Consider the following 26,476-nt stretch of genomic DNA (forward strand, 5'->3'; position numbering starts at 1 on the left):
ACAATTCAAGTTTTTTTTTATTTAATTAGTGATAAAATAACATTTTAATATAAACATATAAACCATCTCAATCAAAAACACAATTTTGTAAAAACTCTTAAAATACAACACCACACTGAAATCTTTTACAACATTTAAAAGTATTTAAACCTCAATCTTCTGAAAATAATACATTTTTACTAAATATTTAAACTGAATCAACTTATCCAAAATGGATTCATAATCAAAAAAAAGTTTGGAATAATTCTCATTTCTGTCCTGGCCTGGTTCAAGTGCACTTTTGCCATGCTTTGCGCTCAGAGTTTTCACAGTGGGCTCTTCATTACTGCTGTTCAGCCCTTGATCAAACGTTTGACAAGTGATTAATCAGGCGGGCGGCCTCGGCGGAGCAGCTCAAAGTTAATTTCCACACTTGTGCATGTGACGATGGATGTGCACAGCCTGTCTCGCGCTCAGGGTGACCTCTGGCCTTCACATTTGCTAAGATTACATCCACAGTGACAGCTCCGCGCGAGTCCTCCTCATGCACCACTACCCCGCGCACGTCACCAAGGCGACGCACGCTCAGACTGTGAAAGTGCAGTCGGGACGGCTCGGGGGGGACGGACTGGAAAGGAGGGAAGACTATGTCCTCTTGGACAAGCCCAATGTGTGTGCCTGTGACAAACAGCTGTCCTACCAGCCTCCGTTTAGAGGGGAACCATATCCCCACACAGCAGTAGAAACACAGACGCACCTCTCCCAGAATCCTCCCCTCTAGGATGGTGTTACAGTGAAGCAGGTATATCAGATCAGCCAGGCTCCTCTGGAAATGACAGAGCACCCTCAAACCTGTGTCCAGCAATAGATCTGGTACAAGAGCCTGCCACTTTAGAGACATGTCCATGAGGTCCGCACGGAGTAGAGGGTGCTCACATACACTCCTGTCTAAAGGACACAGGAGCCGGAATACTGCTCCACACAGCTCTCTGGTGAGGGACTGGCTGTAGGTGTAGAGTCCCAGGTCACGCTCCTCTGTGGGGCCCAATAGGCTCAGAGTATGGCCTGCAAAGCCAACGTGCAGCTCTTTGACTTGAGCCAGAGGCAGCTGATAAAACACCTCCAGAGCTCCACAGTGATCAGTGACCGTGTACACACTAGCCTCCATCAATATCAGCAGAGCTGGGACAGCCTTCGGTTCACTTCTTTTAGATGCTTCCAACCAGAAAAGAGCAACAATCTTTTGTGATGTGAACAGTGAATGAGGAATGATGGACTGTAGCACAGCTCCCAGGTCTGAGTGAGACGACTGTAACTTCACCAGTGAGTCAGGGAAAGTTATTAAGGACTGAAAGAAGATACTGGCATCTTTACGCCACAATACTGATGTAATATTGTGTGCTTGGTCCTCATCTGCCTTACATCTGGGTTGCATAATCTCTTTTAACTTCACTTCATCAGCTTGGTCATGATCTTGTAGCAAATTACTATTCAAAGTGGTTTTAGAGTCATCACTTGTATCCTCAATGTGCTTTTCTGGGGCAGTAAAAATCAGATTAGCACAATTCTTGGAGCATTCTTGGATTTTTATTGGACTCATTGCCTGAAAGTACTTCCTCATGTCAAACTGAACGTGTTGAAAGAAGGGCAGCTCTTTTACCACTGAAAGCATCCGTATATCACTAAATAGAGGTGTAATATAGCCATCTTTAACCAGTGAAATGACTTTGCTGTCCTTTATCATAGAGACTACATGACTGGGCCAACCCACACTAACAGGATATAGCCTCTGCTCTAGTGCGTGCTGTAACACAATGGAAGAATTCAAAATACACCGACTTGCGCCTTGTACAATCCAGGACACCCTGTTGACCAAAGATCCCAAACCTATTCCTGGGTACGGTTTTGCCCTCACTTCCAGGTCCCCCTCTAGCCCCCCATCTCCATCCATCTCTCTATAGAAAGACTGCTCCCGTGTGGTGGCTTCATTGGTAGGACAGCTAACAGCCTGACTGCTGAGAGGTGTTTTGTCGAATTCAGAATGAGAACTGAGCGTGCTGGCTTGTGGCGGGACGGGTGCGGACTTGCCTCCTTCAGCACTCAGCAGGTGGGATACGTCGGATAATGAGTTCCCACCTGAGTCTCGTCTCCCCTCGTTGCAGTGAGCCGTGACTTCTTGGATCTCGTTAGCGCTCCCTACTGGCCCAGTGGCACATCCATCACCTCGGCCCGGGACACTCGTCTGCTGCAGGCTGGCATCCCCTGACCGCAGCTCTCCCCCACAGCACACTCCCCTCCGCAGACCCTCCGACGTGAGCTCTGGCCCTGATTTATGACACCAGTCCCCCTCCAGCTCAGGGCGGTCCCGGGTGCGTACTCCGCCCTGATGCGCCTCTCCATCCACTGAATGAGGGACAGCACTTTTTACAGGTGTGGCCTAGTTAGCATTTTGCAAGAGAAACAAGAAAAGTTCTGTAAATACAACACAGCTTGTTTTTTTGTACTATTTTTTGTGTTAAAATGGGATCCAACAATTTGTTTTCAGTTTATACAATTATATTGTGCCCTGAGGCATAATATTGACACCCCTATTACAAATAATCATGAGAATTTTAGAAGTCAAGTCATTCCAATTCAATCACAAAAGTAAAGATATGTTTAAAGTACTTTTTTCATCAGTCTGTTTATGAAATCTAACTTTCTGAATATTACAGCTTGATATAAAGGTCTGTATTTTCCTAGTACTGTGTGACCAATATGAAAAGAAAATAATGTATTTCACTGTTTTGTTATGGGCCACTGTCAGTAATCATGATTATTATGAAGTTATGTTGATTTTTACCACAATAATTATGACATTAAAACCTGGCCAAATTAAAATAACAATGCTCACTGTTGCCTTTATTATGTTAGAAATTAATTATAACATAGAATGTGGACAAAGTTCAAGGATCAAAATTAGAATCCTAAACCAGGACTAAAACACGGCTAAAAAGGGGCAAAAGCCATATTTTTAAACTCTGTAGGATTGTCTCATAGCAGTGTGTCCATCATCCTAAGTGAAACCCCCGCAGGAGCGTATAACTGGGTTTAAGTATGTGCATAATAAACAAACATAATAAGCCTGGGGAAAGAGCATTTCATGGCTCATAAAAGTCTGTATTGGACTTGGCTGGAAGAGGGAAATGTATTGACATTTGCCATTTTCTGTAAAGACATGAGGGACTGGGCCTGCTGTTCATGGCGACATCTTTGAATAATAACTACTTCACATTTTTTACAAATACTGCAGCTGGAGACATAGGGATACATACATTGGTAACAGGCCTCTCTATTGAGTAGCTTGAATCCAAAGACGCATTCACTGCTCTGAAAACACATAAAACAAGGTGCAGCCATTTATTGATCAGCCATCACATCAAGATATTAAAAAAGTCCAAGTTCACCATCAGGGATTTTGTTTTTTGTGACAGTGTATTGTTGTCTTATGGTATTCACTCCAACTGTTGCCAAAAGTTAATGTTGAGGTTGGGACCTTATCGAATTCAAACGTAAAATCTTAAACCAACTGATTTTAAAAGGCCAACTACTAGAGCTGGTGTTCAGAGTGTAGAGTGATAAATGCATTTGCACAGTGGCACAGCAGTTGATGGGGTTGATCTATAGCACTTTTGTTTATTTAAAGACTGTTTTGGCAAATGCATCTTCTTCTAAGGCCATGATAGGAGACATGTATGTAATGATGCTAGTTGTAGTTAACAAAAGCTACCTTTGCTTTGGTAAGTGTGTGAAAAACCAAACAGTTCTAAAACGACTTAACTGCTGCCCAAACTTTAGCAAAAGCCACCATTAGATTTGAGAAGCGCAAACGGTTGGATGAGATTAGCGTCACTCAGCTAGCTGTGAAATTAAATAGAATCTGTGCATGTTGATTTGAGGATTTGCATACAATACTGAGCACTCTTGACGAGGGAACAGGAAGCGTTGTACGATTTCTGACTGTAAACAGCGGCTTAGACGAGGCTTTGTGCTGCAGCAGGTTGAGAGACGGTCCGAGGCAGTCAGCCATTCACGGCATCAACAAGAGGGACGCCACACAGGTCCAGACAGCGATTAAAGGATTTTTAGGATGAGAAAAGGATGTTCTGTATAGTGTTTGTCTAGTCACCTGTCTGAGAATCCCATACCAGTGAATATTCTATCAGTGTAAATGATACAGACCAGAGAATGAGCAATTGTATTATTTAGTTTAGTAACAGTAAATGAAGTGTAGCTTTAATATAAGACAAGGTTTTTGCAACTAAAGCCTTCTCTTGTTATCCAAGTATTTGTTTCAAGCTTTATGTTGTGTGTGTGTGTATGTATCAAACATATCAGATTTTGTCCAATTTTCCAATTCAGTACTTCATTAAAAGGTGTATGTTTTGTGGTGTAGGGTCCATCACTTGCTTGTTACAAAAAAACAAAAAAATATTTTAGTCACACACTTACTTCCATGTAAAATTGCCAAGTTGCCATTCTGGGGAACATTCTAGGCAGATAAGTTCTTAGGTGGAGGTTCTAAAACCTTTTTGTTCCACGAGAATTTAAGTACCAGTTTAATATTAGAAAAGCATTTAAGCAATACTTTTTTGGGCTACTTTGTGCACTTTAGTTTACAGAGATCTTACTGTGCAAACAGTAAATACACAACAAATTTATTATGAAATTCTGAGGAGGGCCAGACTCTCTCAAACTCACCCGGTGCCCGGCTCTTCAGTCTGCACCCCCTGTGAAGCCTCTGCTTTCAGATAAAGAGGGTCCCTGCTGTTTCCACTCTCAAATCCTTTAATATCTACACTGCTATTGCTCACTTCTCGATCGTCCTGCTGCCACTGCTGCCCCTGCGGGCTAAGGCTGCACATACGTTCCATCCCCCTTTACATGACAGTAGGAAAACATGATGGGTAAACTTTTTACAAATATTTTCAAAAAAAAAAAAAAATTAAAAAAAAAATCATTGGGCTGAATACACATTTTCATTTGCAATCACAGTTGGTAATTATGCCAAACGTATTAACCGTTGTGATTTAGGGTTGTGAGCTGCAAAGAAAACTTGTTTGTTCATGAAGGTTCAAAGGTCAGTGTGAGATTCATAAAAAATACATTACTTAATTGCCTCAAGTACTTTCTAAAACGTGTGAGGTTGTGGTGACATTGAGATTTGCTTGAATAATTCATGATTTGTTTTGGCTGTAGCTCTGCCAGTGGGTAAGTGTATGAAAACACCCAGAGCTCCAGCAGGTTCAGTGGCTGCTGCACTGAACTGAGGGCTGAGTTACTGAAGAGCTCCCCGAAGAGAGAGCTCATAACAGGCTGCTGTGGTCAGAGGGCCTGGGGAGGGTCCACGCTGAGGGGACTGTCAGAGCTGTGTGGAGTTGAGCGAAGGCGATGGAAAAGGGGGGCTGTTTTGGGAAAAGTGGCTCAGATACATCAGACTGTCTAGTGAGTGTTAACCATCAAGTTTTGGCCTCTCTGTAGCTCTGCCCCTCCAACTCAAATAGGTATATGGTAGTAACTTTTTTTCTAATAAATGTAATCTAACAAAATTAAAAAAAAAAAAAAAAGTTGTATCATAGCTAGATAGGAAAAAATGACCATTGTAAGACCACATGCTTTTATATATAAATTAAAAATAATTGCTCAATGTATTGTCATAAACATCCAAAATTGTTCAAAAAAAGATTACTTAAAAATGAAATATAGTAAATAAGTGACATTTATACTCCACAAACTGTAAAAGAGAAAATGAAAACTAAAAGATATCTGTGCAAACAGTCACTAAATATGTGGATCAAAGATTAAAACGGAAAACATTGGTTTTATATGTTGTGTCAATTGTTAGTATTGAGAGGAATATATCAATAAATCTCCAAAAAATAAAGTAATTCTGCCCCTGCTCCAGCCTTGGGAAACAGGATAAAGATAGTGCCAGTGTAGTTAAAGATAACATCTTTGCACTGAGCCTATACATTGTGCAGATAAATGTACTTTTGTATCCACACTATGCCATGTCAGGCCATCAGGGATAGAGGTCTCAAATCCCCTGAACACAATGAACACAGCAATGGAGAGAAAATTGTACACCAAACAGATGCTGTAAAACAACATTATCAGATCTAAAAGGCTCTAGGTCTGAAATTGGTCACCACTTGAGGCTGTGGTAAATAACAAGAGGGCAGATTGAATTTTGGGACTTGTCCAATGAGAGGAGAAACTGACAAATCGATAGCTGCTCTTAAAATCTGACAGGAGATAAAATGTCACATTAACATTGAGCTCTGCAGACTTCACAGACTATTGCAGCAGACAGGAAAAACTTAAGAGTAGACAGATGCTATTGAATTGAAGACATTTTGATTGACTCTCAAATAGCAATTATTTAAACAACTACAACAATCAAGTGACAATTGCTCCCAACAATTGAGTCCTGAGTTTGAGATGACTGTACTGAAAAGACTGCATTTGGTTAAGTGCTTTATACTCCGTAAACTCTAGTTTGTATCAGGTTTGTTTCACTGATTTTCTCACTCAACGGTTTTATGAAATCCAAAAGGCAATTTCTGCAGTTCAATTGAAAATGGTTTTGATAGAATCTATTAGAACAACAAAATAAGGTGGATTTGTAATGCTTTTGAGAAGGTGATTGTTTCAAATGATTGAAAAAAGTTGGCTTGGTTTATCACAAGTTTCCCACAAATTCAGAATTGTATAAAATAAACTTGATACAAAGAACACTGATATCCTGTAGATTCTACACATTTCCAATTTGTTTTTAAAAGTCATTTTTAAAGAAAAGTTGCCATTTCTGATGGTCATTGATACACGTGGGTCTTTTGATCAAGAAGAAAAATACTTATAGACTCAATGTGGTGAATAATCAGGATGCTTGGAATGCATAATGTAAGTGAGCAATAACTTTGGACCACTGCAAAAAGTTGAAAACAAACCAATTCTGTTTTTCATGTTTTTAAGAGGTATAGCACCTTTAAGAATTGAAAAAAATAACACATTGTGATTGATCGACATGTTGCACAACCCAAGCAGAGAGTAGTCTGCCATAAATTTCTCCAAAGTTACTAGAGACCAGTCCTTGACCTGTAAAAACCTGGGGCAAAAGGAGCAGAGTGAAATCCAATCCAAGTCTTACCCTGGTCCCTGCAGCATCACCTTGGACAGGCTCTCTGCAGATTTGGACGTGTCCGTGAGAGACAGGCTGACGGCCGACAGCAGTCCGCTCTGTAACACAAGGAGACAGGGCCAAGGGTTGGAAATGGAGAAATATGTACATCAAATATACAGACTTTAAAGAAATGTTCACTACCTAAAAATTAGTGCTATTCAAATTGTAGAAAGTGATGTTATATTGCCAGTGAGTTCATCTTTTGGATATTGCCATGAAATATCCAAAAGATGAACTCACAAATGTGTAACCTGATCATTTCCATAAGCGAGTGTAGTAGCAGCCCCAGAGACTCACTATATGACAACAAAAACCTGCATTTTAAGTATCTTAATATTAGCTGCCCCATGTCTGTACATCTACATTATGCCTATTTTTTTTGTTAATCTTCAAGAGCCTACTCAAGTCACTCTGTTGTTATTTTGTCATTTTAGTGATCAATAACAGCCCAACTTTCAGAGTTAGGATAATTTTATTAATTATGGTAGTTTTATAAAATGACAATGTGATGCAAGCAATAACAATCTATGAAATGGATCAATCTTAAGTTTAAGTCTGAATGTCATTACTTTATATAAAAGTAGAGTCAATATTCATCTTGAGCACATGCAAACATGCACAGTACAATGTTCATTCAACCTGAGGTTTGTACACAGACACAGGTGGCATGTTTCCGCCACCACCTGGACTAAATAAACATTTGTCATGCAAATAATGATATTAGTACAGCAGTATTATCCATCATATTAACATGTGGTGTGCCACAAAGAAAATTATTTGGAACCCTTGAAATACAAGTAAGAATTTTCTGCATAAAATTACGATTTACAGGTGCACCATGTCACTTCTTAGGTGGAGCTCCCGCCACCTGCTTGTTTCCATGGAAAGTTTAGTTTTGCCTGGAATGTCCCACACCATGATCTTAAACTTATCATCGTAGTGTACACTGTTCCTTGTTAGCTTTTTGTATGTTTGCCACAGTCTTTTATGATGTGTATGGCACTTTGGCCAACTGCTACTATGGTATCATATATATGGAGAAATTTGTGGAGAGCCAGAATGTATGTTGTTCAAGGTTTTTTGAGCAATGAAAACACAGTGAATAAATTCAAAATAAGTATGTTAGATGTGATACTGTTGAATATTCCAGGTAAAGCAATAAAACCTCCATGGAGACAGTTGGGTGGTACACTCCCCTCCAGAAAGGTTCATAGGGCACCTTTAACACACACTTTCATATTATTCTGAAACATCAGCAAAGTCTTGACTCTCACCTGAAACCCAGTATGAAAATACTATGCCAAGAGAATTTTTAACAAATGGATAAAAACTGTAGCAATGAAAGGTAGTGCACCTGGAATTCATTTTAGAGGAAACAATATACCATTGAATTTTGCATGAAGTACACAACTGATGGAGGAACCACCTAATTATAAACAGAAAGATTCACACTAAACAGAAAAACTGGCATAGAGCAACATGTTAGCAGGTGTTTTTGTTTTAAAGCAGAGCTGGGCCTGTGTGGATGAGACTGTGCAATGAAGCGTGAATGAGTGAGGAGCTGTAGTTATGGAAACAAAGAGCATGATGTTGACTATTACTAAACAAGAAACATATTGTACTCATTTAAAACAGTATAAACAGTATTGTTCCATTGGCCTTACCTGCTGCTTCTCTCTGAGGAAGGCAGCCTCAGTCGGGTGGTTAAAACGAAACATGGCATCTTTTCCAAGTTGTATAATGGACCCTAGAGAGAAGAGAAAACATATTGAGATGGTAAATTCTTTGGTATAGAGCATACATGTTAAAAATGATCCACAACTTCTTCATACTACTCATTCATTGTGGGAGAAGGATAAACTAGTATGAATTCTACTTCAAGGTGCACTAGGTAGCTTTCAAGCAGAGGGTCTATGACAGTTTTTTGTTTAGCACAATTCATACACAAAGTCAAAGTGCTTTACAGAATAAGAAAGACATGTTTTTGTTTGCATTGCAATTTTAGTTAATTAAGTCACAATAAAATGTACATTAAATTTTTTAATGTAGATTTTATTGGGAGTTTAGAATAAAAACCTTTCAGTCATATGCACAGCTACACAGACCCAATTTGAGCTGAGATTTAAAACCTTGTCAGAATAGAGGCCTGTCTCACATCTTCAGGAAGAGTGTTCCAAATTTTAACTGCATAAAACTAAAACACTGATTCTCCATGTTTAATCTTGGGCCAGTCCCTGAGGTCCTCAGAGTGCAAGATGGTTCATATGGCACAGGTAGAAATACTTTGGTGCTAGGCCACGGAGAGACTAGTACACAAGCAGAGCTGCTTTAAAGTCTATTCTCAGAGCGACTTACCCATGCGTTTCTGCACTGGGTTCTTGTGGCTCAAAGTCTGGTTAAAACAGCATACCTTTGATTTTTGCACTGTTTTAGATGGTAAAAAGCTGCAGATGCTATTAATCTGATGTGGCTGTTAAAGTTCAAGTCCGAGTCCAAATCAGGCTAGAAAACTAATAATGGGTAATAATAAAGGCCCAGAGAGAGAGAGTGGAGGTGACTGGCACACAGAAACAAAGAAAGTGGCAGCAAAGACAATGACTTCAGTGTTGTCTGAGTTTAGCTGAAGAACATGTTTTACATCCACCTTTATAATTTGTCGTTTTGTTAGTAAAGCTAGTGTCTTTGATCACTGAGAACTGTTCATACCATTTTAAGATTTGAACCAAACACCCAAACTACCACTTTTAGTGGCAACATGAGTAGGGATAGAGGTTGGGGCAAAAAAGTATTTAGTCAACCACCAATTGTCCATGTTTTCCCACTTAAAAAGATGAGAGAGGCCTATAATTTTCATCATAGATACACTTCAACTATGAGAGACAGAATGGGGGAAAGAATCCAGGAAATCACATTGTAGGATTTTTAATTGGTAAATTCCTTGGTAAAATAAGTATTTGGTCACCTACAAACAAGCAAGATTTCTAGCTCTCACAGACCTGTCACTTCTTTAAGAGGCTCCTCTGTCCTCCACTCCTTACCTGTATTAATGGCACCTGTTTGAACTTGTTATCAGTATAAAAGACACTTGGCCACAGTGGAGTTTGGAGTCGACGGTTTGAGGTTGTGGACAAGACCAAAGAGCTGTCAAAGGACACCAGAAACAAAACTGTAGACCTGTACCAGGCTGGGAAGACTGAATCTGCAATAAGTAAGCAGCTTCGTGTGAAGAAATCAACTGTGGGAGCAATTATTAGAAAATAGAAGACATACAAGACCACTGATAATCTCCCTCGATCTAGGGCTCCACGCAAGACGTCACCCCATGGGGTCAAAACGATCACAAGAACGGTGAGCAAAAATCCCAGAACCACATGGGGGGGACCTAGTGAATGACCTGCAGAGAGGGACCAAAGTAAGAAAGGCTACCATCAGTAACACACTACGCCACCAGGGACTCAAATCCTGCAGTGCCAGACGTGTCCCCCTTCTTAAGCCAGTGCATGTACAGGCCCGTCTGAAGTTTAATTGAGAGCATTTGGATGATCCAGAAGAGGACTGGGAGAATGTCATATGGTCAGATGAACTTTTTCGTAAGAAATCAACTTGTTGTGTTTGGAGGAATGCCGAGTTGCATCCAAAGGACACCATACCTACTGTGAAGGATGGGGATGGAAACAACATGCTTTGGGGCAGTTTTTCTGCAAAGGAACCAGGACGACTGATCTGTGTAAAGGAAAGAATGAATGGGGCCATGTATTGAGAGATTTTGAGTGAAAACCCCCTTCCATCAGCAAGGGCATTGAAGATGAAAAGTGTCTGGGTCTTTCAGCATAACAATGATCCCAAACACACCACCCGGGCCACATAGGAGTGGCTTCGTAAGAAGCATTTGAAGGTCCAAGAGTAGCCAGTCTCCAGATATCAACCCTATAGAAAATTTTTGGAAGGAGTTGAAAGTCTGTGTTGCCCAGCAACAACCCCAAAACATCACTGCGGAGATCTGCATGGAGGCCAAACTACCAGTAACAGTGTGTGAAAACCTTGTGGAGACTTGCAGAAACAAAGGGTATATAAAAAATATTGAGATGAACTTTGTTATTAAGCAAATACTTATTTTCCACCGAAATTTGCAAATAAATTCTTTAAAACTCAGACAATGATTTTATGGATTTTTTTTCTCATTTTGTGTCATAGTTGAAGTGTACCCTATGATGAAAATTATAGGCCTCTCTCATCTTTAAGTGGCAGAACTTGCACAATTGGTGGCTGACTAAATACTTGTTTGCCCCACTATATAATAGTAATACAGTAATTTTATACTTAATATTTGACTCAGTATTGTTTTACTTTACAACTGCCATTTGAGCAAATATGAGCAATATTATAAACAGTACAAATACAGAATACCTCAAAATTGGGGTCCAAATAGCAATAGTATTCAGATGTTAAAATGGGCAAAACTGTTGTGTGTGACAAGTAATGCAGCCAATGGCCGTCATACATACTGTCGGGATTGCATTGCATCAAACTTGGCAAATTTCAAAAACGTTAGAGCAAGTTTTATTCTGCGACTGAAACGGTACAAAGAACAATTCTCAGAGTGATTGGCAGTGACCTAGACTGAGAGGATTTGGGGCAAACTTGTGAACCTCTGATATTGAAGTTATATTAGACTTTATATATCGGATCATGTCTCGTACCGCTATATCTAGATTTTTTTTTTTTCCTTCCAACTCCCCTGGTCTGCTCCTCATCTCCGCTGTGCACCAAATACTAATCTAGCTACTACTAATGACTTCTGACGAGTGACAAAGGAGCGGAGAGGGCAGCGTGTGATGGATCCAAGCAGCTGTAGAACTGGAAATTACTATCATTTGTTCAAGAAAATAGCCTCAGATGCAGCAATTTCTGACAGAGATATTGGATAAATTGAAATGGTAAAAGAAACCGCAGTGTGGTTGTGCACCGTGCTACAGCCTGGAGCAACTGTGTTTTTACATGTTAAAAGTAAAAAAAATAAATAAGAAATTGGATATGTAATTGAATTTTCCTTGTCTTGGCCATGTTTTTTTTAGTAGTTTAGCAGTGCAAAGTGAATGAGGCACATTATTTTGTTTCTCCATCTGTTAATCAATATCAGTATAATTTCACTGTAGATTGGCATTTTTCTTTACCAAAACAATTTGCATCCAAAATAAATACATAGAACATTTTTGTGTATTGTAATTTGTACCATCTCGAAGCATTATTCAACATGTATAGTTTTTATGATGTTTATTATAACTGGGTGTATGAAATCATCACATTTGAAAATCTGAAAACAACCAAATAGGGTACACTGGCTCTGACGACCTATCAGGCGTAATGAAGAGGAAAATGCTGAACTTGATCATTTCTATTGGGTACTAGAGTCAAACTATTACATGAAAAAATTCTCAACATCCATTTTAGTTGCCCCCATCTTCATGGACTATTAAATAGGATATTCGTGGGTTTCAGCTTCCTGTTATGTGTAACACTGAGGACCTTTTCCCATTCAAAAAGGTATAATATTTACTTTTAAATGTTTTAATTGCTCTGGCAATGGTCATCATTTTTCATAATTCTGAAATCCAGCATTATAATATCATTATTAAAAAGACTCATTTCAAATAAGTTTCACAAAAAAATAGTTGAACTTGAAATAGATGAAAGCAGTTTTGGATAGTGACATGCAGACTCCAGACTCAGGGGAGTTTTAGCTCGGCTCGCCCATGTCCTTTAAAAGGTTAAAGCTCTGGCCCACTTCAAACCTGTCGTCATATCAACTCCATCTGCCAATTAAAATGGAGGGCCCGGGGCTTTGTCTGAGGCTTTGTTCGGACCCTGGTGCCCTTCAAAATGTTTAGTAAGAGAAATGGCATCTGCCCTGTGGAGTGTGCAGAGTCCACTCCAGCTGCTGTGGGGAAACCAGGGGAATAAAGTGGACTTCATTTGTAGATGTAATGCAGTGATCTCATGTTATTTCTTCAAAAGGAAAAAGTGCCACAGCGTACCACCAGCGGCTAAACGATTGTGAGCTTAGGAAAAGGACTCTATTATAGAACTTATAGAGGAGCAGACATTTCATTTCCAGAATAACAGTGTGTTTCGATAGTCTAAGGAAGAGGGTTAAAGTGGTGGACAAAGAATTTAAAACAAAACAAGCTTAAGAATATAAAAGAACTCAGACCAGGACGGACCATATTGTCTCGTTTAGCAATTAATGTTGCACAATGATTATTTATATGACTTTTTTTGTTTAAAGTCTTAGTCCTGTCTCAAAACAATTCACTTCTGCTTGCCTGGATCAAAAAGGTTGACTGAATTTACCCAAACAATATACTCTGTGACTGCTCTCAAGTCATTAAATAGCTCATACTAATTTTGATTTTGTAGGAAGAAAAACTGAAGGTACATTAACAAAACTACTTTGACAAAGTACTTACCCTGAGTCAGCTGGCAGGGAGCAGTAACAACTGATCCATTGACCAAACATAAGGCACCATCGTGAGGAGTTAAAGTAACAGCGCCATCTTTGTTTAGCAGCTTGCAGTGTTCTCCAAGAATCCCGGGCCCTTGCAGCACTGTACAATAAGCACAAAGAGGTTTTACGGGGACCTGGGGAAATAAAAGCTAAACCTGCACAATTTGTTAAAGCCGCCCCAACTTACCAATATCCTGACCACATAATGCTTCATTGCTCCCAATTGTAGTTTGACCCTCCTGTAAAGATAAGAGTTCATGAACTTTTGTCAGAGGTCACAAGCAAGCACTAAATTTTTCCAAATTAATAGGTTCTTAAGCAATATACACATACAAATGATTTCTGTAGTATGGCATTGGTGAAGGATCTATTGGGCTGCAAGGAACAGGTTTGCCCTCTAAGATGTATGTACATGTATGCAACTTTAATAGATCATGTGGAGTCTGATAAGGGGTAAATTGTGATACTCTGAACGTAGTTGTTTAGTTATCTTATCAAAATTGACGTTCTTGTGCTGTGAACCCAGTTTGTATTGCTATTAGTCTCAAATGTTGTCCAATGAAGGCTTAGTCCTGAACCAGCAGCAGGCAATAAAAGATGTGTTCTGATGAGTAAAAACTGTTTTTAAATCTACTTAACTACTTTCACAGGATCCAAACAACATTTAATGCTGGAATAGTGCAATAAGGACACAGTGCAATTTTGATGTATGTTGCGATGAGTGTATATGCACAATATTGCAAAGGAGGTCATTATGTTACATTTAATCTGTGCATTACTTTTAGATAGTAGAGGATGATGCCAGAACCCAGCAGATCTTCATCAATGCCGATAAGGTGTGGTAACTGACAGTCCAAGACCACACCACTTCTCCTCTTCCTAAGAGCCACCGTCTCCTCCTGTGAGACAAAGAAGTACATCAAATCACTAATATATCCCATAGATAAAAATGGCACACAATATAAAACAAAAATGCTGATGGACATTTAATAGCAACCAGCAGAAAACTGAATTCTTTATGATCTGCTCTTCCTCGCCCGAAGGCCAGAGAGAATAGCAGCGATCCAACCATGTGTCGCCAGGAAACGGCAGAGTGGCTAACGGCAAACAGGGCCCATAAATCATTCAGATTATGGGGCAAACTGTACATCGAGAGCAGAGAGTGAAACCAAGCCCCCGCCCACACAGGTGCTCCGATACCACGCTCCACTGGCTTTATTGATACAAGACTATCAACACTGTATAAGGATAGTAGAATGGCTCATAAATGCTCAGGTTTACACAAAACTTGAGAGGTTTGTCTTTTACAATGGGTTTCAAAGGCGTTTGTTTTCAAAAGGTCAAGCAAAGTTTGTTTAAACATTTTATCAGTTCTAGTTCAGTTTAATTAATTTTCCAACTTCATATGCATCTAGTAAAAAAAATGCATTTTCCAAATTGTTAATCAAATTGTTAGCCCATTCATAAACTTTTTTCCTTTTCTTTTTTTTCTTCTCCAGCAGCATTTACACTATGGCATGGAAAATGACAGCTTTGCACAGGTTTTGCACACACTTGTCATTTGTTGGTTGGGAAATATGAAACAGTTGAGGACCTAATTTACTGATGCGGTTTGTTTAAAAAAGTAGAATCTAACCAATCACCATCACAGATACTACACAGATAGGGTAACTTGCACAGGGTAACGTTCTCCATGAAGATCTTATACTGTGGAACATTCCAGGTGAATCAATAACATTAAACTTCTATCTTTTTTTTTTAAGCAGGTGTTTTTTCATTACCAAAAATGTGCATTTCGCAGGCTCCACAGATCTGACCTGTTACTTGCTGTTGGCACCACCTTCTTTTGTCCATGGAATGTTATTTCTATTTGCAAAAAAGTACTAAGAAAAAAAACCAAAAAACAACATACTGCCATTTAATATTCTGAAAACCCTTAACCAAGCAACCCACTAACTTCTCATTAACAAGATCACCAATGAAGACATCAGCCATTACTCCAACAGGGTAAAAGCTGCCCCACGACCCAGACGTTACCCAAATTTGAGTGGCCCTATCCATGGTACTTTTCTGCTAAGCTGGTGGCCTAATGCTCGGATTATCATAAGCACCTCCCAAGGAGACAGAGCAGAAAATCTCTGACATTAGGTATTCAGACACTGCTCTGTGCATAAACTAGGAGGCACTTTTTGACCCTCCTCCCTGCTCCCCTTTGTATAGATTTAAGCATATGACCACTGCCTGAGCTGCTCACTCATTGGCAGATGTGAAATGGAAGAAATCCTTATTTTCTAATGAGGAGGGAGAGCCATCGACCCCAGTGCTGCACTTAATTAAAAGGGATCCTTCACAGACTTCATTAGAGCCAGACAGGCACTTGGCAGATTAATGCACTATGTCACTTTCCTTAGACATCAGGAACAGATGAGATCCTGCTATTTCTGCACAAACCAAAGACAAACTTGTCCCCAACAGCAACCTCCAGTGTCTGAACATTTTAGGACAAAAAGTCAGCTTTTAAATTTGAAGCACGCGGCAATTAACTGTGCCCTCAACAAGCATCTGGTATTTTGCAGCATTTAAGCGTCCATTAAAGCAATCATCTACATTTAACTGGGAATTTAAATGGAAATTTGTGAAGAGAATAACAAAGTGGACACCTGACTTTTTGCATTTGTATTTTTAAATAACCGCTAAACTCTTCTCAATAAATTCATCTTGTCAATTATTTTAATTGGGGGAAAAAAGGTGGCTAGAATCTACACCAAATTATAGATCTGTAAAACCTGAATAGTGACAAGTTGGGGGGGGGGGGGGACAAAGACATACACAGAGCAAGTAGATGCTTGGTAATCACTTGGTATGCAACTTTTCTGGGAAAGGGTCCCCTACCTGCTTATCTGCATGGAGTTGTTATTGCTTTGCACTGAATCTTCCAGTCTAGTCAACTAAATGCCTACAGCCCTAGATTAGTTTAATGCCAGTCATTTTTTTATTTGGATTATAAGGGTTTTATATGGTACAACAGAAAGGAGAAGTTAGGGAGTGAGTTAGCTGAAGATTTAGTACTTTTTGGTGTCTATATGTAAAAAGGCAGATTAAACTCATGACTCACAAGTCTAATCTTTTTATAAATACATTGTTTCCTACAAATATTTCTTTGCATAAACAGCCGTTTTGCATGAACTCCCATGCAGGTGTAGTCTTGTCTTGCAGTCTGGGTCAGATACATAGAGATACGCAAGTTTTGCATGTCCCCTTTTTGGTCCACTAATCGATCTGCAGGACATGTCTTGTAGACGAAGAATTTTAGTGAACTGCAGCCCTAAACTGAGCCATCATGAAAACATTCTAGGCAAAGCAAGACCATCTACATAAAGACACATGCAACTTTATCATGTGTAAATTTTCCTTGCAAAAGTTTTTTTTTTTTTTTTTTGTAAAGCAAAAAAAATTGAACGGTTGGGGGTTGAAAAACTAACTTCTAAGGCTAATTAATTATTGGTTCACTATTTGTTGCAGCTCATGTCTGAATGTTTCTGTATGTTTAAATATTGGTTTGCTAGCATAACCCTGCTTTATTGTTTTCTGTCTGTGGCATAAAATTGTTTCAATATTATCCTTTATCGCAGTATATCTCTGTGGCAATAGATCACCCTTCAAAATGTCTTATGACAGAAGTGTATGGATCTGTTAATTTTACCTTGACCTATTTCTTTTGCAGGAACTTGGGAGTGCATGCTGGCTTACGACTAGCCTTAATTACTAGTAATCTCATTAAAAGCATGTCTTTCTGCTCAAATGTTATTTACAACTAAACCAAGTTAGCTTTGATATTTACAGCAGAATAAAGCTCCTTTAATAGAACAAAGACATGAGAATTAGCTAAAGTTGTGCAGTGCCTGTGTGCAGATCCATAATGCATAAATTTTAACAGTGTAAAGCAAATTACTTTCAACAGAGCAAGGCTTAGAGTCTTTGGTGAGCTTTTGTCTTTTTGCTGATTGTAGCGTTTTGGGGGAAAAAAAAAACAAGAATTAAGGATCAAAGTCACACAGGTTTGTTCATTTTATCATTAAAAAGGCACCTCCTCTGGATGGGCTGTGCTGTGGATATAAAAACATTTCATCCCACCTTTTTGTTCTGAATCGGCCAGCGCTGTCTGGTTAGGGGGTGCACTGGAATCCATCTCATATTAATTACATTCTCTCCCCCACATGCCCCGTAACCAATCTGGGAAGCTGACAATGAATAACTTAGCATCCAAAATTTGCTTTGAATACAGAAATCACTATTTTACTTATTTCAGTTGGTCAACTTGCATCTTTATAGTCGCAATACAAACCTATAAGAAAAATCACCTAACTTGCGTCCATAGCATTACAATTAAATGCTGAAATGTGTATCTTGAATGTTAATTTGCCATGTGGTATTATATTAACATTCGCAGTACGGTTTTAGCTTATTCATGCCACAATGCATTTCATTACAATTATACATGATGATGTTTATGAGTGTATGTACAGCACTTTAATTAGAGAATATGGAAGGTACATTTTAAGTAGAATCTCAGCAAATATTACCATTTCAAAGTGACCTCAAAGAGACAAAGATTGAATTGTTTTGCATGAATCTGGCCCTTATTCAACACAGGACAAGACAGATAAATTAAGGAAAAGTGGAAAGAATAGTAAAAAGGACTCTATAAAGATAAAAACCACTGCATAACTAAAATCAGCCATTTCAAATTGTGAATTAGCCTAACACATAACCACTAAACTATGACAAAAAGGAACCTATAACACAACCTTAAGGTAAACTGTTAATTTTTTGTTTAAGAATCTGCCATATACTTGTCTCCATGGAGAGGTCACCACTTTGAATGGAATCTTTCACAGTATGGCATTATGCACACGGACACAATCACATAATTTCAAGTTCTGTTTTGTTTTTAAACACTAGTTTCACAATGTCATAAATTCAAGATAGATTTGTTTAATGCCTTACTGTAAAACATTTTAGGCAGAGCAATAAGATCTCCATGGAGACAAGTAGCTGGCAGACCCTCCACAACAAAAGTTGCATAGTGCACCTTTAAAGAATGAACATGGCAATAGAATGGCCATTAAACTCAGGGTCACGAGTAGTATCCGTACCATAGTTTGGACACTCAAACTCACTAAAATCAGTAGACCGTCACATAGAAATAGCACTTTCAAAAATAGTGAAGATAAATGTCAACTGCATAACGTGATCCATCAAACACTATGTAAGCGGGCGCCTGCTGGACATCGCAGTGGTCTAGTGTCTGGCTGTCACATCAGATCTGCCTAATAACAGGTGTATCCACTCTGATGCACACCACCCTAAGTGAGAAATGAAAGAGAGACAGAACTGACACTGGACTCAAAATATAAAGCCATCAATGCTCGCCAACAAATTTACAACACCGCAATTTCAATTAGTATGCCGGACAGTGAGAAATTAAAGTGCCATATGTCAATAATCACAACCTTCTAATTAGGAGCTCTGACATCTGCTAATGAGTCCAATACGGTGTGAGGAATAAAAGCTGGCAAGCCACGAAATGCCATTTATAACTTGCAAAATTGAATGTTAATTACTCCACATGCATAACCAACGCTAACATCCATGTGTCATGTTAATATTGCAAGTCCGCAAGCACATCTGATGAAAATTAAATTATCAAATCAATAAATGATCGTTCATAATTATGTCTACTTGAAGAATTAACAGCTAAATAATGGGTAGATTTATTGAGATATGATGTACTGCAAAAAGATACTACCTAATAATTTTCTGGTTTGGCTCATCTTGCAATCCAATGCATAATGCTTGAGACTTGGCAGGAAAAGATGACTCTCTAACAGATGACATTTGCTGTTATTTGGGAAGTTGGGCACAAATTCAACAGTGGAAACGCATTCAGTGTGCTCCGAGTTGGCAAGCGTGAGATTTATTTTGGCCAATCGAGGTTTTACACGGCTGCTGCTAGCCTAACCCGGCATTAGGAAAAACATATTGGGTTAAAGGAGCCATGTCTGTTCAGTTTTCTGCTAGCCCAAACAGTCGTACATTTCAACACCATTTACTACAACTACGTCTTAAAACATCTCTAAAATAAAACTACTGTGTAAATTCAATGTCTGCGTGACTAACTGTGAAATAGACTGTAGTTTGAAAGGCCTGCAGTGACACCATGTGGTAAAATGTACTAACTACAATGAACAGGATTTGCCTGAGAAAAGGAGTTGCTCCAAGTTAAGCAGCACATACTTTTAATAGACAGGATCAATTATTAACAGAGTGGTTTCAATAGCGTGCCCTGGCCAGAATGCCCCTTCAACTGATTATGATGTCCACCATAACATGATGACAGGAAAATTCCCAGAGAACAATAGTTTGCTTTTTTTTTTTTTTTTAAACAATATTTCTGTAATATTTTGATATTACAGTCAATATTAAAAGGTCAACTTGTTTTCTAACAAACTTACTAACATCATAATACTTTCATGTTTTTAATGATAAGACAGTCATTTCTGTATTTCCCTAAATAATGGGCTCCACAGTATTCAGAAAAAAATTAATGTGTTATTTTTTTGTGCCAAAGACCATTTCTTAAAAACCGGTAGCCGCCAAAACAAAATAACTACTAAACAGACAAAAGCTGAAAAATATTACCTTCAAAATATTGTGTGATTCATTCCACTTGCTGGCCCATTCTCTAGTCAAAGCAGCTACCTAAGGGGAATAAGGGAGATGTTCACAAGTGTTACTACCAAAAATAAATAAATCTTTCTCAGTTTCTCCATTAGCAACAGATGACTCACCTTTGCCTCATTTTCATGCAACTTTTCTTCAACTTGAACACAGGTATTCTGCTCTCCTTTGGGAACCTGAGAGATAAACACATTTGAATGCTTTGTAGATTTCTTGCTCTTGGTCTAGTTTTACAATAATTATAATGTGCTGCACCTGACTGGCTTCTTCAAGGAGCTTCCTGAGTCTTTCTATCTCCGCCTGAAGCGCTCTGATCACCTTTACGCTGTTATCTTCATTCACTTTTGGTGAGTTGACTATGCTTTTAGCGCGGTTGGCATAGTGCAATGTGCTCAAGGTCTCTGTGTAGTTTGCTTCAGCAGGGGAAATGGCTAAAAAGGTCAAAGAAATGTTGAGTAGACAGGTCAAGTAGTATGGAAATAGGAGGATTAAGCGATTAACTTTGTCTTTTTCCCATTAAAAACAACTGTGCGAGGAGATAAGATTATAGAGCCTTTAATACACTTTGGATAATGCGTGTGTCAGCAGTTTTAGGCATACTTGCTATCATAGTTGTCTTGGAGTTCCCACCCAGGCTGTCTTTGAGAAGCCATGTTAGCACAGAGTCTCTGTAGGGAATGAAGATCATCTTCTTCCTCTTTGTTGTCACTACATTTTGAAACAGGACTTTGAAAACATGCAAAATATAATTAGTTTTGGGGGCCTTGATGATAAAGAGTATAACAGCATGGGGAAAAAATAATAGAATAAGTCTCCTTTACATCCTCTTTCCCATAGTTCATAGTCATAGAATACAATACATCATATTAGCCCCTAGTGAGTGACATAATATATAGTTTGAAAGATATTTAAAGCAAAGAGCTGTTGTGGACATGTAAAATAACTAGATGATAACAGAGTTCTTTGATAAAAATATAAATTAACTAGTTATATAATAGACATAGGAGTCATCTCTACATCCTCATATCTCACACTTAACCTCAAACTTAATATCTGAATGCACCTTGTATTAGATCCTTATATTAGGCCATCTATTGCTTTCAGTTCCTTTATATCTCTTCATATACTTCATGAGATTGCCATTTGTCTCCCATGTTACTGCAAAATAACTCAGGTTGTGCTCCTCTATATACTCACTTGCAATGGCCAATAAGTCTCACCAAACTACAGGCCACACCATCGTCCCTTCTTATTTGAACAGAATATGTGCAAACTAGGCAAAGTCTACTCCAACAACTACAATATTCTGAATTATTAACATCACTTCGACACAAATACAACAGGCAGTCTTGCGAAGTGTTGCATTTACTAAATCAATAATTAATGCGGCTTCAGTGCATCATTTGTTTACCGAGAGTTGAGATCACACAGCCCAGAGTGACGAGGGATTTGTTGATGTTGGCTCCTTCTTTTAAGCGAGCCCCTGTGGCGCGAGTGGCATCAGCTCTCTCACTTCCTGCCAGATCGACCAGGTGGATCTTACTCACAGTCTCACAGGGCAGAGAGTCCTCAAACCAGGCCTGGAGCAGGAAAATATGGTACATACAACTGTTAGTCATTAGGAACAATAACAGTTATGGAAAAAACAAGAATTTGCACATAAGAATGACTTATGACAAATGGATTTAGCAAGTAAGAGTACCAATACAAAATATATAACCAAGTCGTACAAATAACCCAATTAAGAATATTGGGGAAACTATTACTCAAGACTTATGTATAAGCAATATGTAAAAGTTAATGTAATTGGAAGACAACATATTAGATGATGCACAAAAACAGCTAATTAAAATTACAGTTTGTGTGCCATCTTCCAAAAATAGGTATGACATTCCTGCCCATTCATTTTACCGTCTATTAACTTTTTGTATACTTGACCACTAACCACACATTTACAGGAATGCTTAATTGGTCTTTTTAGAGTGATCGAAAAAAATAAAAATTGCTAGTGGGAGAATAACAGTGTAGTGCCTTACCACTGACATTGCACTTACCCGAGTGAACCTAATGGTGAAAATGGCATGAGATCGACTGCTGGCATCATTCAAATCTGTGATGGCAGTTGTACGGTTTGAATTTCCCAATAACATCAGTTCTTCTACATCACTGTAACTTTGCACCAAATGTCTGGTCAAATCTTGAAAAAAAGAAAACCAATTTTACTAGTCACACAATTTTGGTGATGGGGACATCAAGGTTTGATTATTAATTAATAAAACATAAGTGTGACCATTTTAGAAGCAAAAATGTAGCCGTTAACATGAACATTTTATGCCAAAGAAAGTTACATTTCATAACGTATGTATGTCACATATTATTCATCTATTAGACTATGTGAAAGAAGGATAAGGTTGCACTGAATTGTTCTGTCATGATGTCAATAAGCGTGAATAAATTGAAAATTGTGATGTTTCTTTTTTACAGTAATCATAATTGGAAAAAATATATATTGTGACATCCTTAAAAGAGTCAAGTCTGAAAGGAGAGAATGAATGAATGCATGCTAAAGATGGGCTACAGGTAGGATGCAGGTATAATTATCCAGGGAAAGAGGACAGGAAATTTATGTGAGAATAGGATACAGAGGATGGGTGATATTAAAACAGGGATGTTTCACTGATTGACCCCTGGTGGCAAAAAGAAACTTAGTTTAAACTTTTTTCTTACTTTGCACATAGGGTCCTTCCTTCGGGTGCTCTCTAACCTTCAAAGGACCCTTATCAGTGGGTGTTGAATTCTTTTGGAGAAGATCCTGCACACGTTCATTGTATATCTCCAAAAAGCTTAAGCCAAGAGAGAAAAATGCAAATGAGATTCCTTCTATATTTTCAAAAGATACTAAAAACCCAGGCATTAATGAACCGTTTGACAATTCATGAGGATGACACTGCACCAGACTGGGGGAAAAAAACTTGAGTTACAGCCAATTCACTATGAAAAGAGATGACACCGTTTTTAGAGCTAAATTATTGTGGTTGCGTTGTTCTGTGTGCCTTGGCAATGAATAAAACAAACATATGCAAAGGAGCTTTTGGCAGAAAATGTCGATCAATACCGTAGTGAGCATGAAAAGACAAAAACAGTACTGAGTCGAAAACAATGCGAGGCAGGGAGCAATTAAGATTTATGAAAGCATGACAGTAACGGGAAAGGCACCAACTGTATCCAGCTGCCAGAGATTCTTTGGCACAATGCGGAACTACACAAAAGGGTCAGCTCAGAGGCATATGTCCTGACTGTAAACATAAACACCGATAATATGCTAAATGCGATATATTACTCATATTAGTGATTACAAGTAAGTCCATAGAGAATAAGGCACCCGATAATTCTCTCCATTTTTCTCTAAAACAGGTTGTTATTTGTTGTAGATCACAATTCCCATAAACTCAATCTCTAAAGACCGACCTCCAGCAACTAGAATTTGATGTGTCAAACTCAAGGCCTGCGGGCCAAATGTGGCCCTCTACATAATTTTATGTGGCCATCGACAGGGTAAATTAAAAGGTATGATAGTCATAAAATCTATCAGGAGATACACAGTTACACAGACATATTTTTACTTCTAGGCAAAAGCATGTGCAATATTTGTAAGTTGAATAAGTAATAAATACAGAAACAGTTAATTACCAAGTTAAAAAATTAGTTAGATTTATTTTACATTTGGCCCTTCAAGAGCAGCCATTTTGGTGATGTGGCCCTCAGTGAAAATGTGTTTGACACCCTTGCACTATGTTATAGTCCTTCCCACTCTTTTTTGGACATGTAAACTTGCTGCTCTGTAGCCTTTGTATAATATATTTCATATGACTTGTGACTGCTCTTGCAATGTCATTATTTGTGACATGACTTGCGTTTTATAGATTGCATGTTTCAAATAAATTTCACAATTTAGAACAAAATATATTAGTAACTACCGTATATAATAATTCAACATTACATCAAATTCAACCATAAAATGTACAAGTAAGCAAGCATTATGCATTATTGCTATTCCAGTACACAAATTGTTTATAGAGATAATTACTTATAAATGTGTGTTAAATGTTTTAATTTCTATGCAATTATGTTGAAATGTCACAGTATTTTCACATACTATGACCATAGACAAAATAACAAATACTTCAACTCAATAAACCTCAACAACAACTGGATAGTATTCAGCCTTACCTGAAGTCCATCTTACCTGACCTCTGTATGAAATGACACTGCACTCTTGCTTTTCTCTGCAATCTGCTGGAACAGGCCTTCACAAATCCGTGGAATCAAACCTTTATCTCCCTGAAGACACAAAATTGAACCCATTATCAAATGCTCTCCAGGTACACGGTGTACTTTTCAATAAATACCCTCATTCATTCTTATTAGGCACATGGCAGTCTAATTTGGGGACATGTGACCATTGCTCAACACAGGGCTGCTGAACAATATTAACACAGCTCATCCGATATGGAGTCAGCCAAGCATAAAAGCAATTCCACTTTGAGCAGCAGTGTGCCCCCTTGTTTTAATTACAAACTAACAGATAGTAAGTACTAGGACTCCTTTATAATTATCAGGGTTGTTGACAACAGCTCTGCCGTTAACCTTGTACAAATCTCCGGGCAGAAAATAAGAAACCTTATTGGTTGGATGAGATTTCCCCTGCTGAACGAGGGGAAGAGAAAAGCTGCTGGCTGCTGCCCTCATCACTTCTGGTTCAAAACAGCAGCGGGCATAAGAATGTGAAGAGAGATATCTGATGAACTGCACAGTTTAATGGACTGAATTTATAAAAGACATTACAAAATGGTTCTCTAACCTACAGGTAACACGTGTGGTTATATTTAGTGTCTTTCTGAATGTTTTGAGGTCCTGGTTTGAACCTTAGTTTGGCCCCAAGTTTAGTCCGCATTTACTCAAAGTGTAAGTAAGTATTTTAGTATGATGTTACATGGCAAGCAGATCTTCGGTAGGCTATGTAAAAAGTTTGCAAACTTCTGTAGCATAAAGAATATTTTTATTTATCCAATTTAAGGTTGGATGTATTTCAGTACACCATACAAGGTCGAACAGTACATTTTATTTTATTTATAAGTGAAAATTCTGAAGGCTTACCTTCTGGCCCATCATGGTATAAGACTTTCCAGACCCAGTTTGTCCATAGGCAAGTATACAGGTGTTGAAGCCCTCAGATGCAGCTTTGATGACACCAGACCCCAAATCCTTATAAATCTATAATCAGTAGAGAAAATAAACAGTAGGTATATCATCATTTATAAACTAGCAATTTTCTCCTTTTTTAATCTAATCTACCTTTTCTTGTGATGCAAATGATGAGCTGTTTGGGTCAGTGGAATCATAGGAAAAGTCAAAAGAAAATGTCTTGGATTCTTCTCCATGATTAGAGAGGGCTATTGGCTTTAAAAAAAATAAAATAAACAAATATATATTTCCATTTCTATGATGCTGGTTAGGCCATGTAATGTGATGTCAATGTACAAATGCCGTTTTAGCTTTACCTTATAAATAGTTACATTGTCTGCTTTCACTTCAACAACAACTTTTGAAGACACATTCTTTCCTCTGTAAATGCAAAAAAAATCTTTAATATCAAGGTTTTAGTTTATTTATTTTAAAGATTTTCCAAAATAGATCAACTCCTACCTTTTTTCCAGGGGGCGGACTCGCACTGCCACACGCACTGAAGCCATATTTTGTTAGAGATAAAACAACCAGAAACAACTTGTATGTCTTTTCTGAACTTTCTTGGTTTAAAATAGCTTTTCTGCCGCGCAACCACCTGCGTTGACCCCAACTCCCCAAACAAAAAACGTCTAATCATCACACCTGTGAAGAGTTTCCACATCTCATATGGTAAGTGAACGCTACACCTAAAACTAAAGTAAATAAAATAATCTGAAATCGCTTTAAATGCTCAAGTTTAATTTTGACACATCGACAAGCACCATTTTAGCAATAGATCTAAA

At 38.4% G+C, this 26,476-nt stretch overlaps 1 protein-coding gene across 1 annotated transcript; it reads right to left on the reverse strand.

Annotated features, from left to right (window-relative positions):
• Positions 1-26,334, reverse strand: kif16bb (kinesin family member 16Bb). The gene is made up of 19 exons (XM_055227507.1): positions 26,154-26,334; positions 26,009-26,072; positions 25,803-25,907; positions 25,605-25,721; positions 24,694-24,788; positions 23,175-23,290; positions 22,502-22,644; positions 21,859-22,027; positions 21,048-21,173; positions 20,703-20,878; positions 20,558-20,623; positions 20,409-20,468; positions 14,486-14,605; positions 13,894-13,945; positions 13,669-13,806; positions 8,866-8,948; positions 7,169-7,257; positions 3,294-3,348; positions 1-2,416 (listed from the first exon to the last, which is right to left on the reverse strand). Exons 1-19 carry the CDS (start codon positions 26,198-26,200, stop codon positions 344-346), a joined length of 3,894 nt encoding a protein of 1,297 aa, XP_055083482.1. The 5' UTR covers positions 26,201-26,334; the 3' UTR covers positions 1-343.
• Between the last annotated feature and the right edge of the window lie 142 nt (positions 26,335-26,476).

This window comes from Periophthalmus magnuspinnatus, chromosome 15, assembly GCF_009829125.3.
Source record: "Periophthalmus magnuspinnatus isolate fPerMag1 chromosome 15, fPerMag1.2.pri, whole genome shotgun sequence".
Lineage (NCBI taxonomy): Eukaryota > Metazoa > Chordata > Actinopteri > Gobiiformes > Gobiidae > Periophthalmus > Periophthalmus magnuspinnatus.

Bases quoted from the DNA above. Each gene is read 5' to 3' on its own strand.
- kif16bb (XM_055227507.1), bottom strand. From the start codon at position 26,200: ATGGCTTCAGTGCGTGTGGCAGTGCGAGTCCGCCCCCTGGAAAAAAG. The intron at 26,073-26,153 runs GTAGGAGTTGAT...TTGCATTTACAG, and splicing joins GTCCGCCCCCTGGAAAAAAG to AGGAAAGAATGTGTCTTCAA. The intron at 2,417-3,293 runs GTATGTATCCCT...AATGCTAACTAG, and splicing joins TAGAGAGGCCTGTTACCAAT to GCCACACCTGTAAAAAGTGC.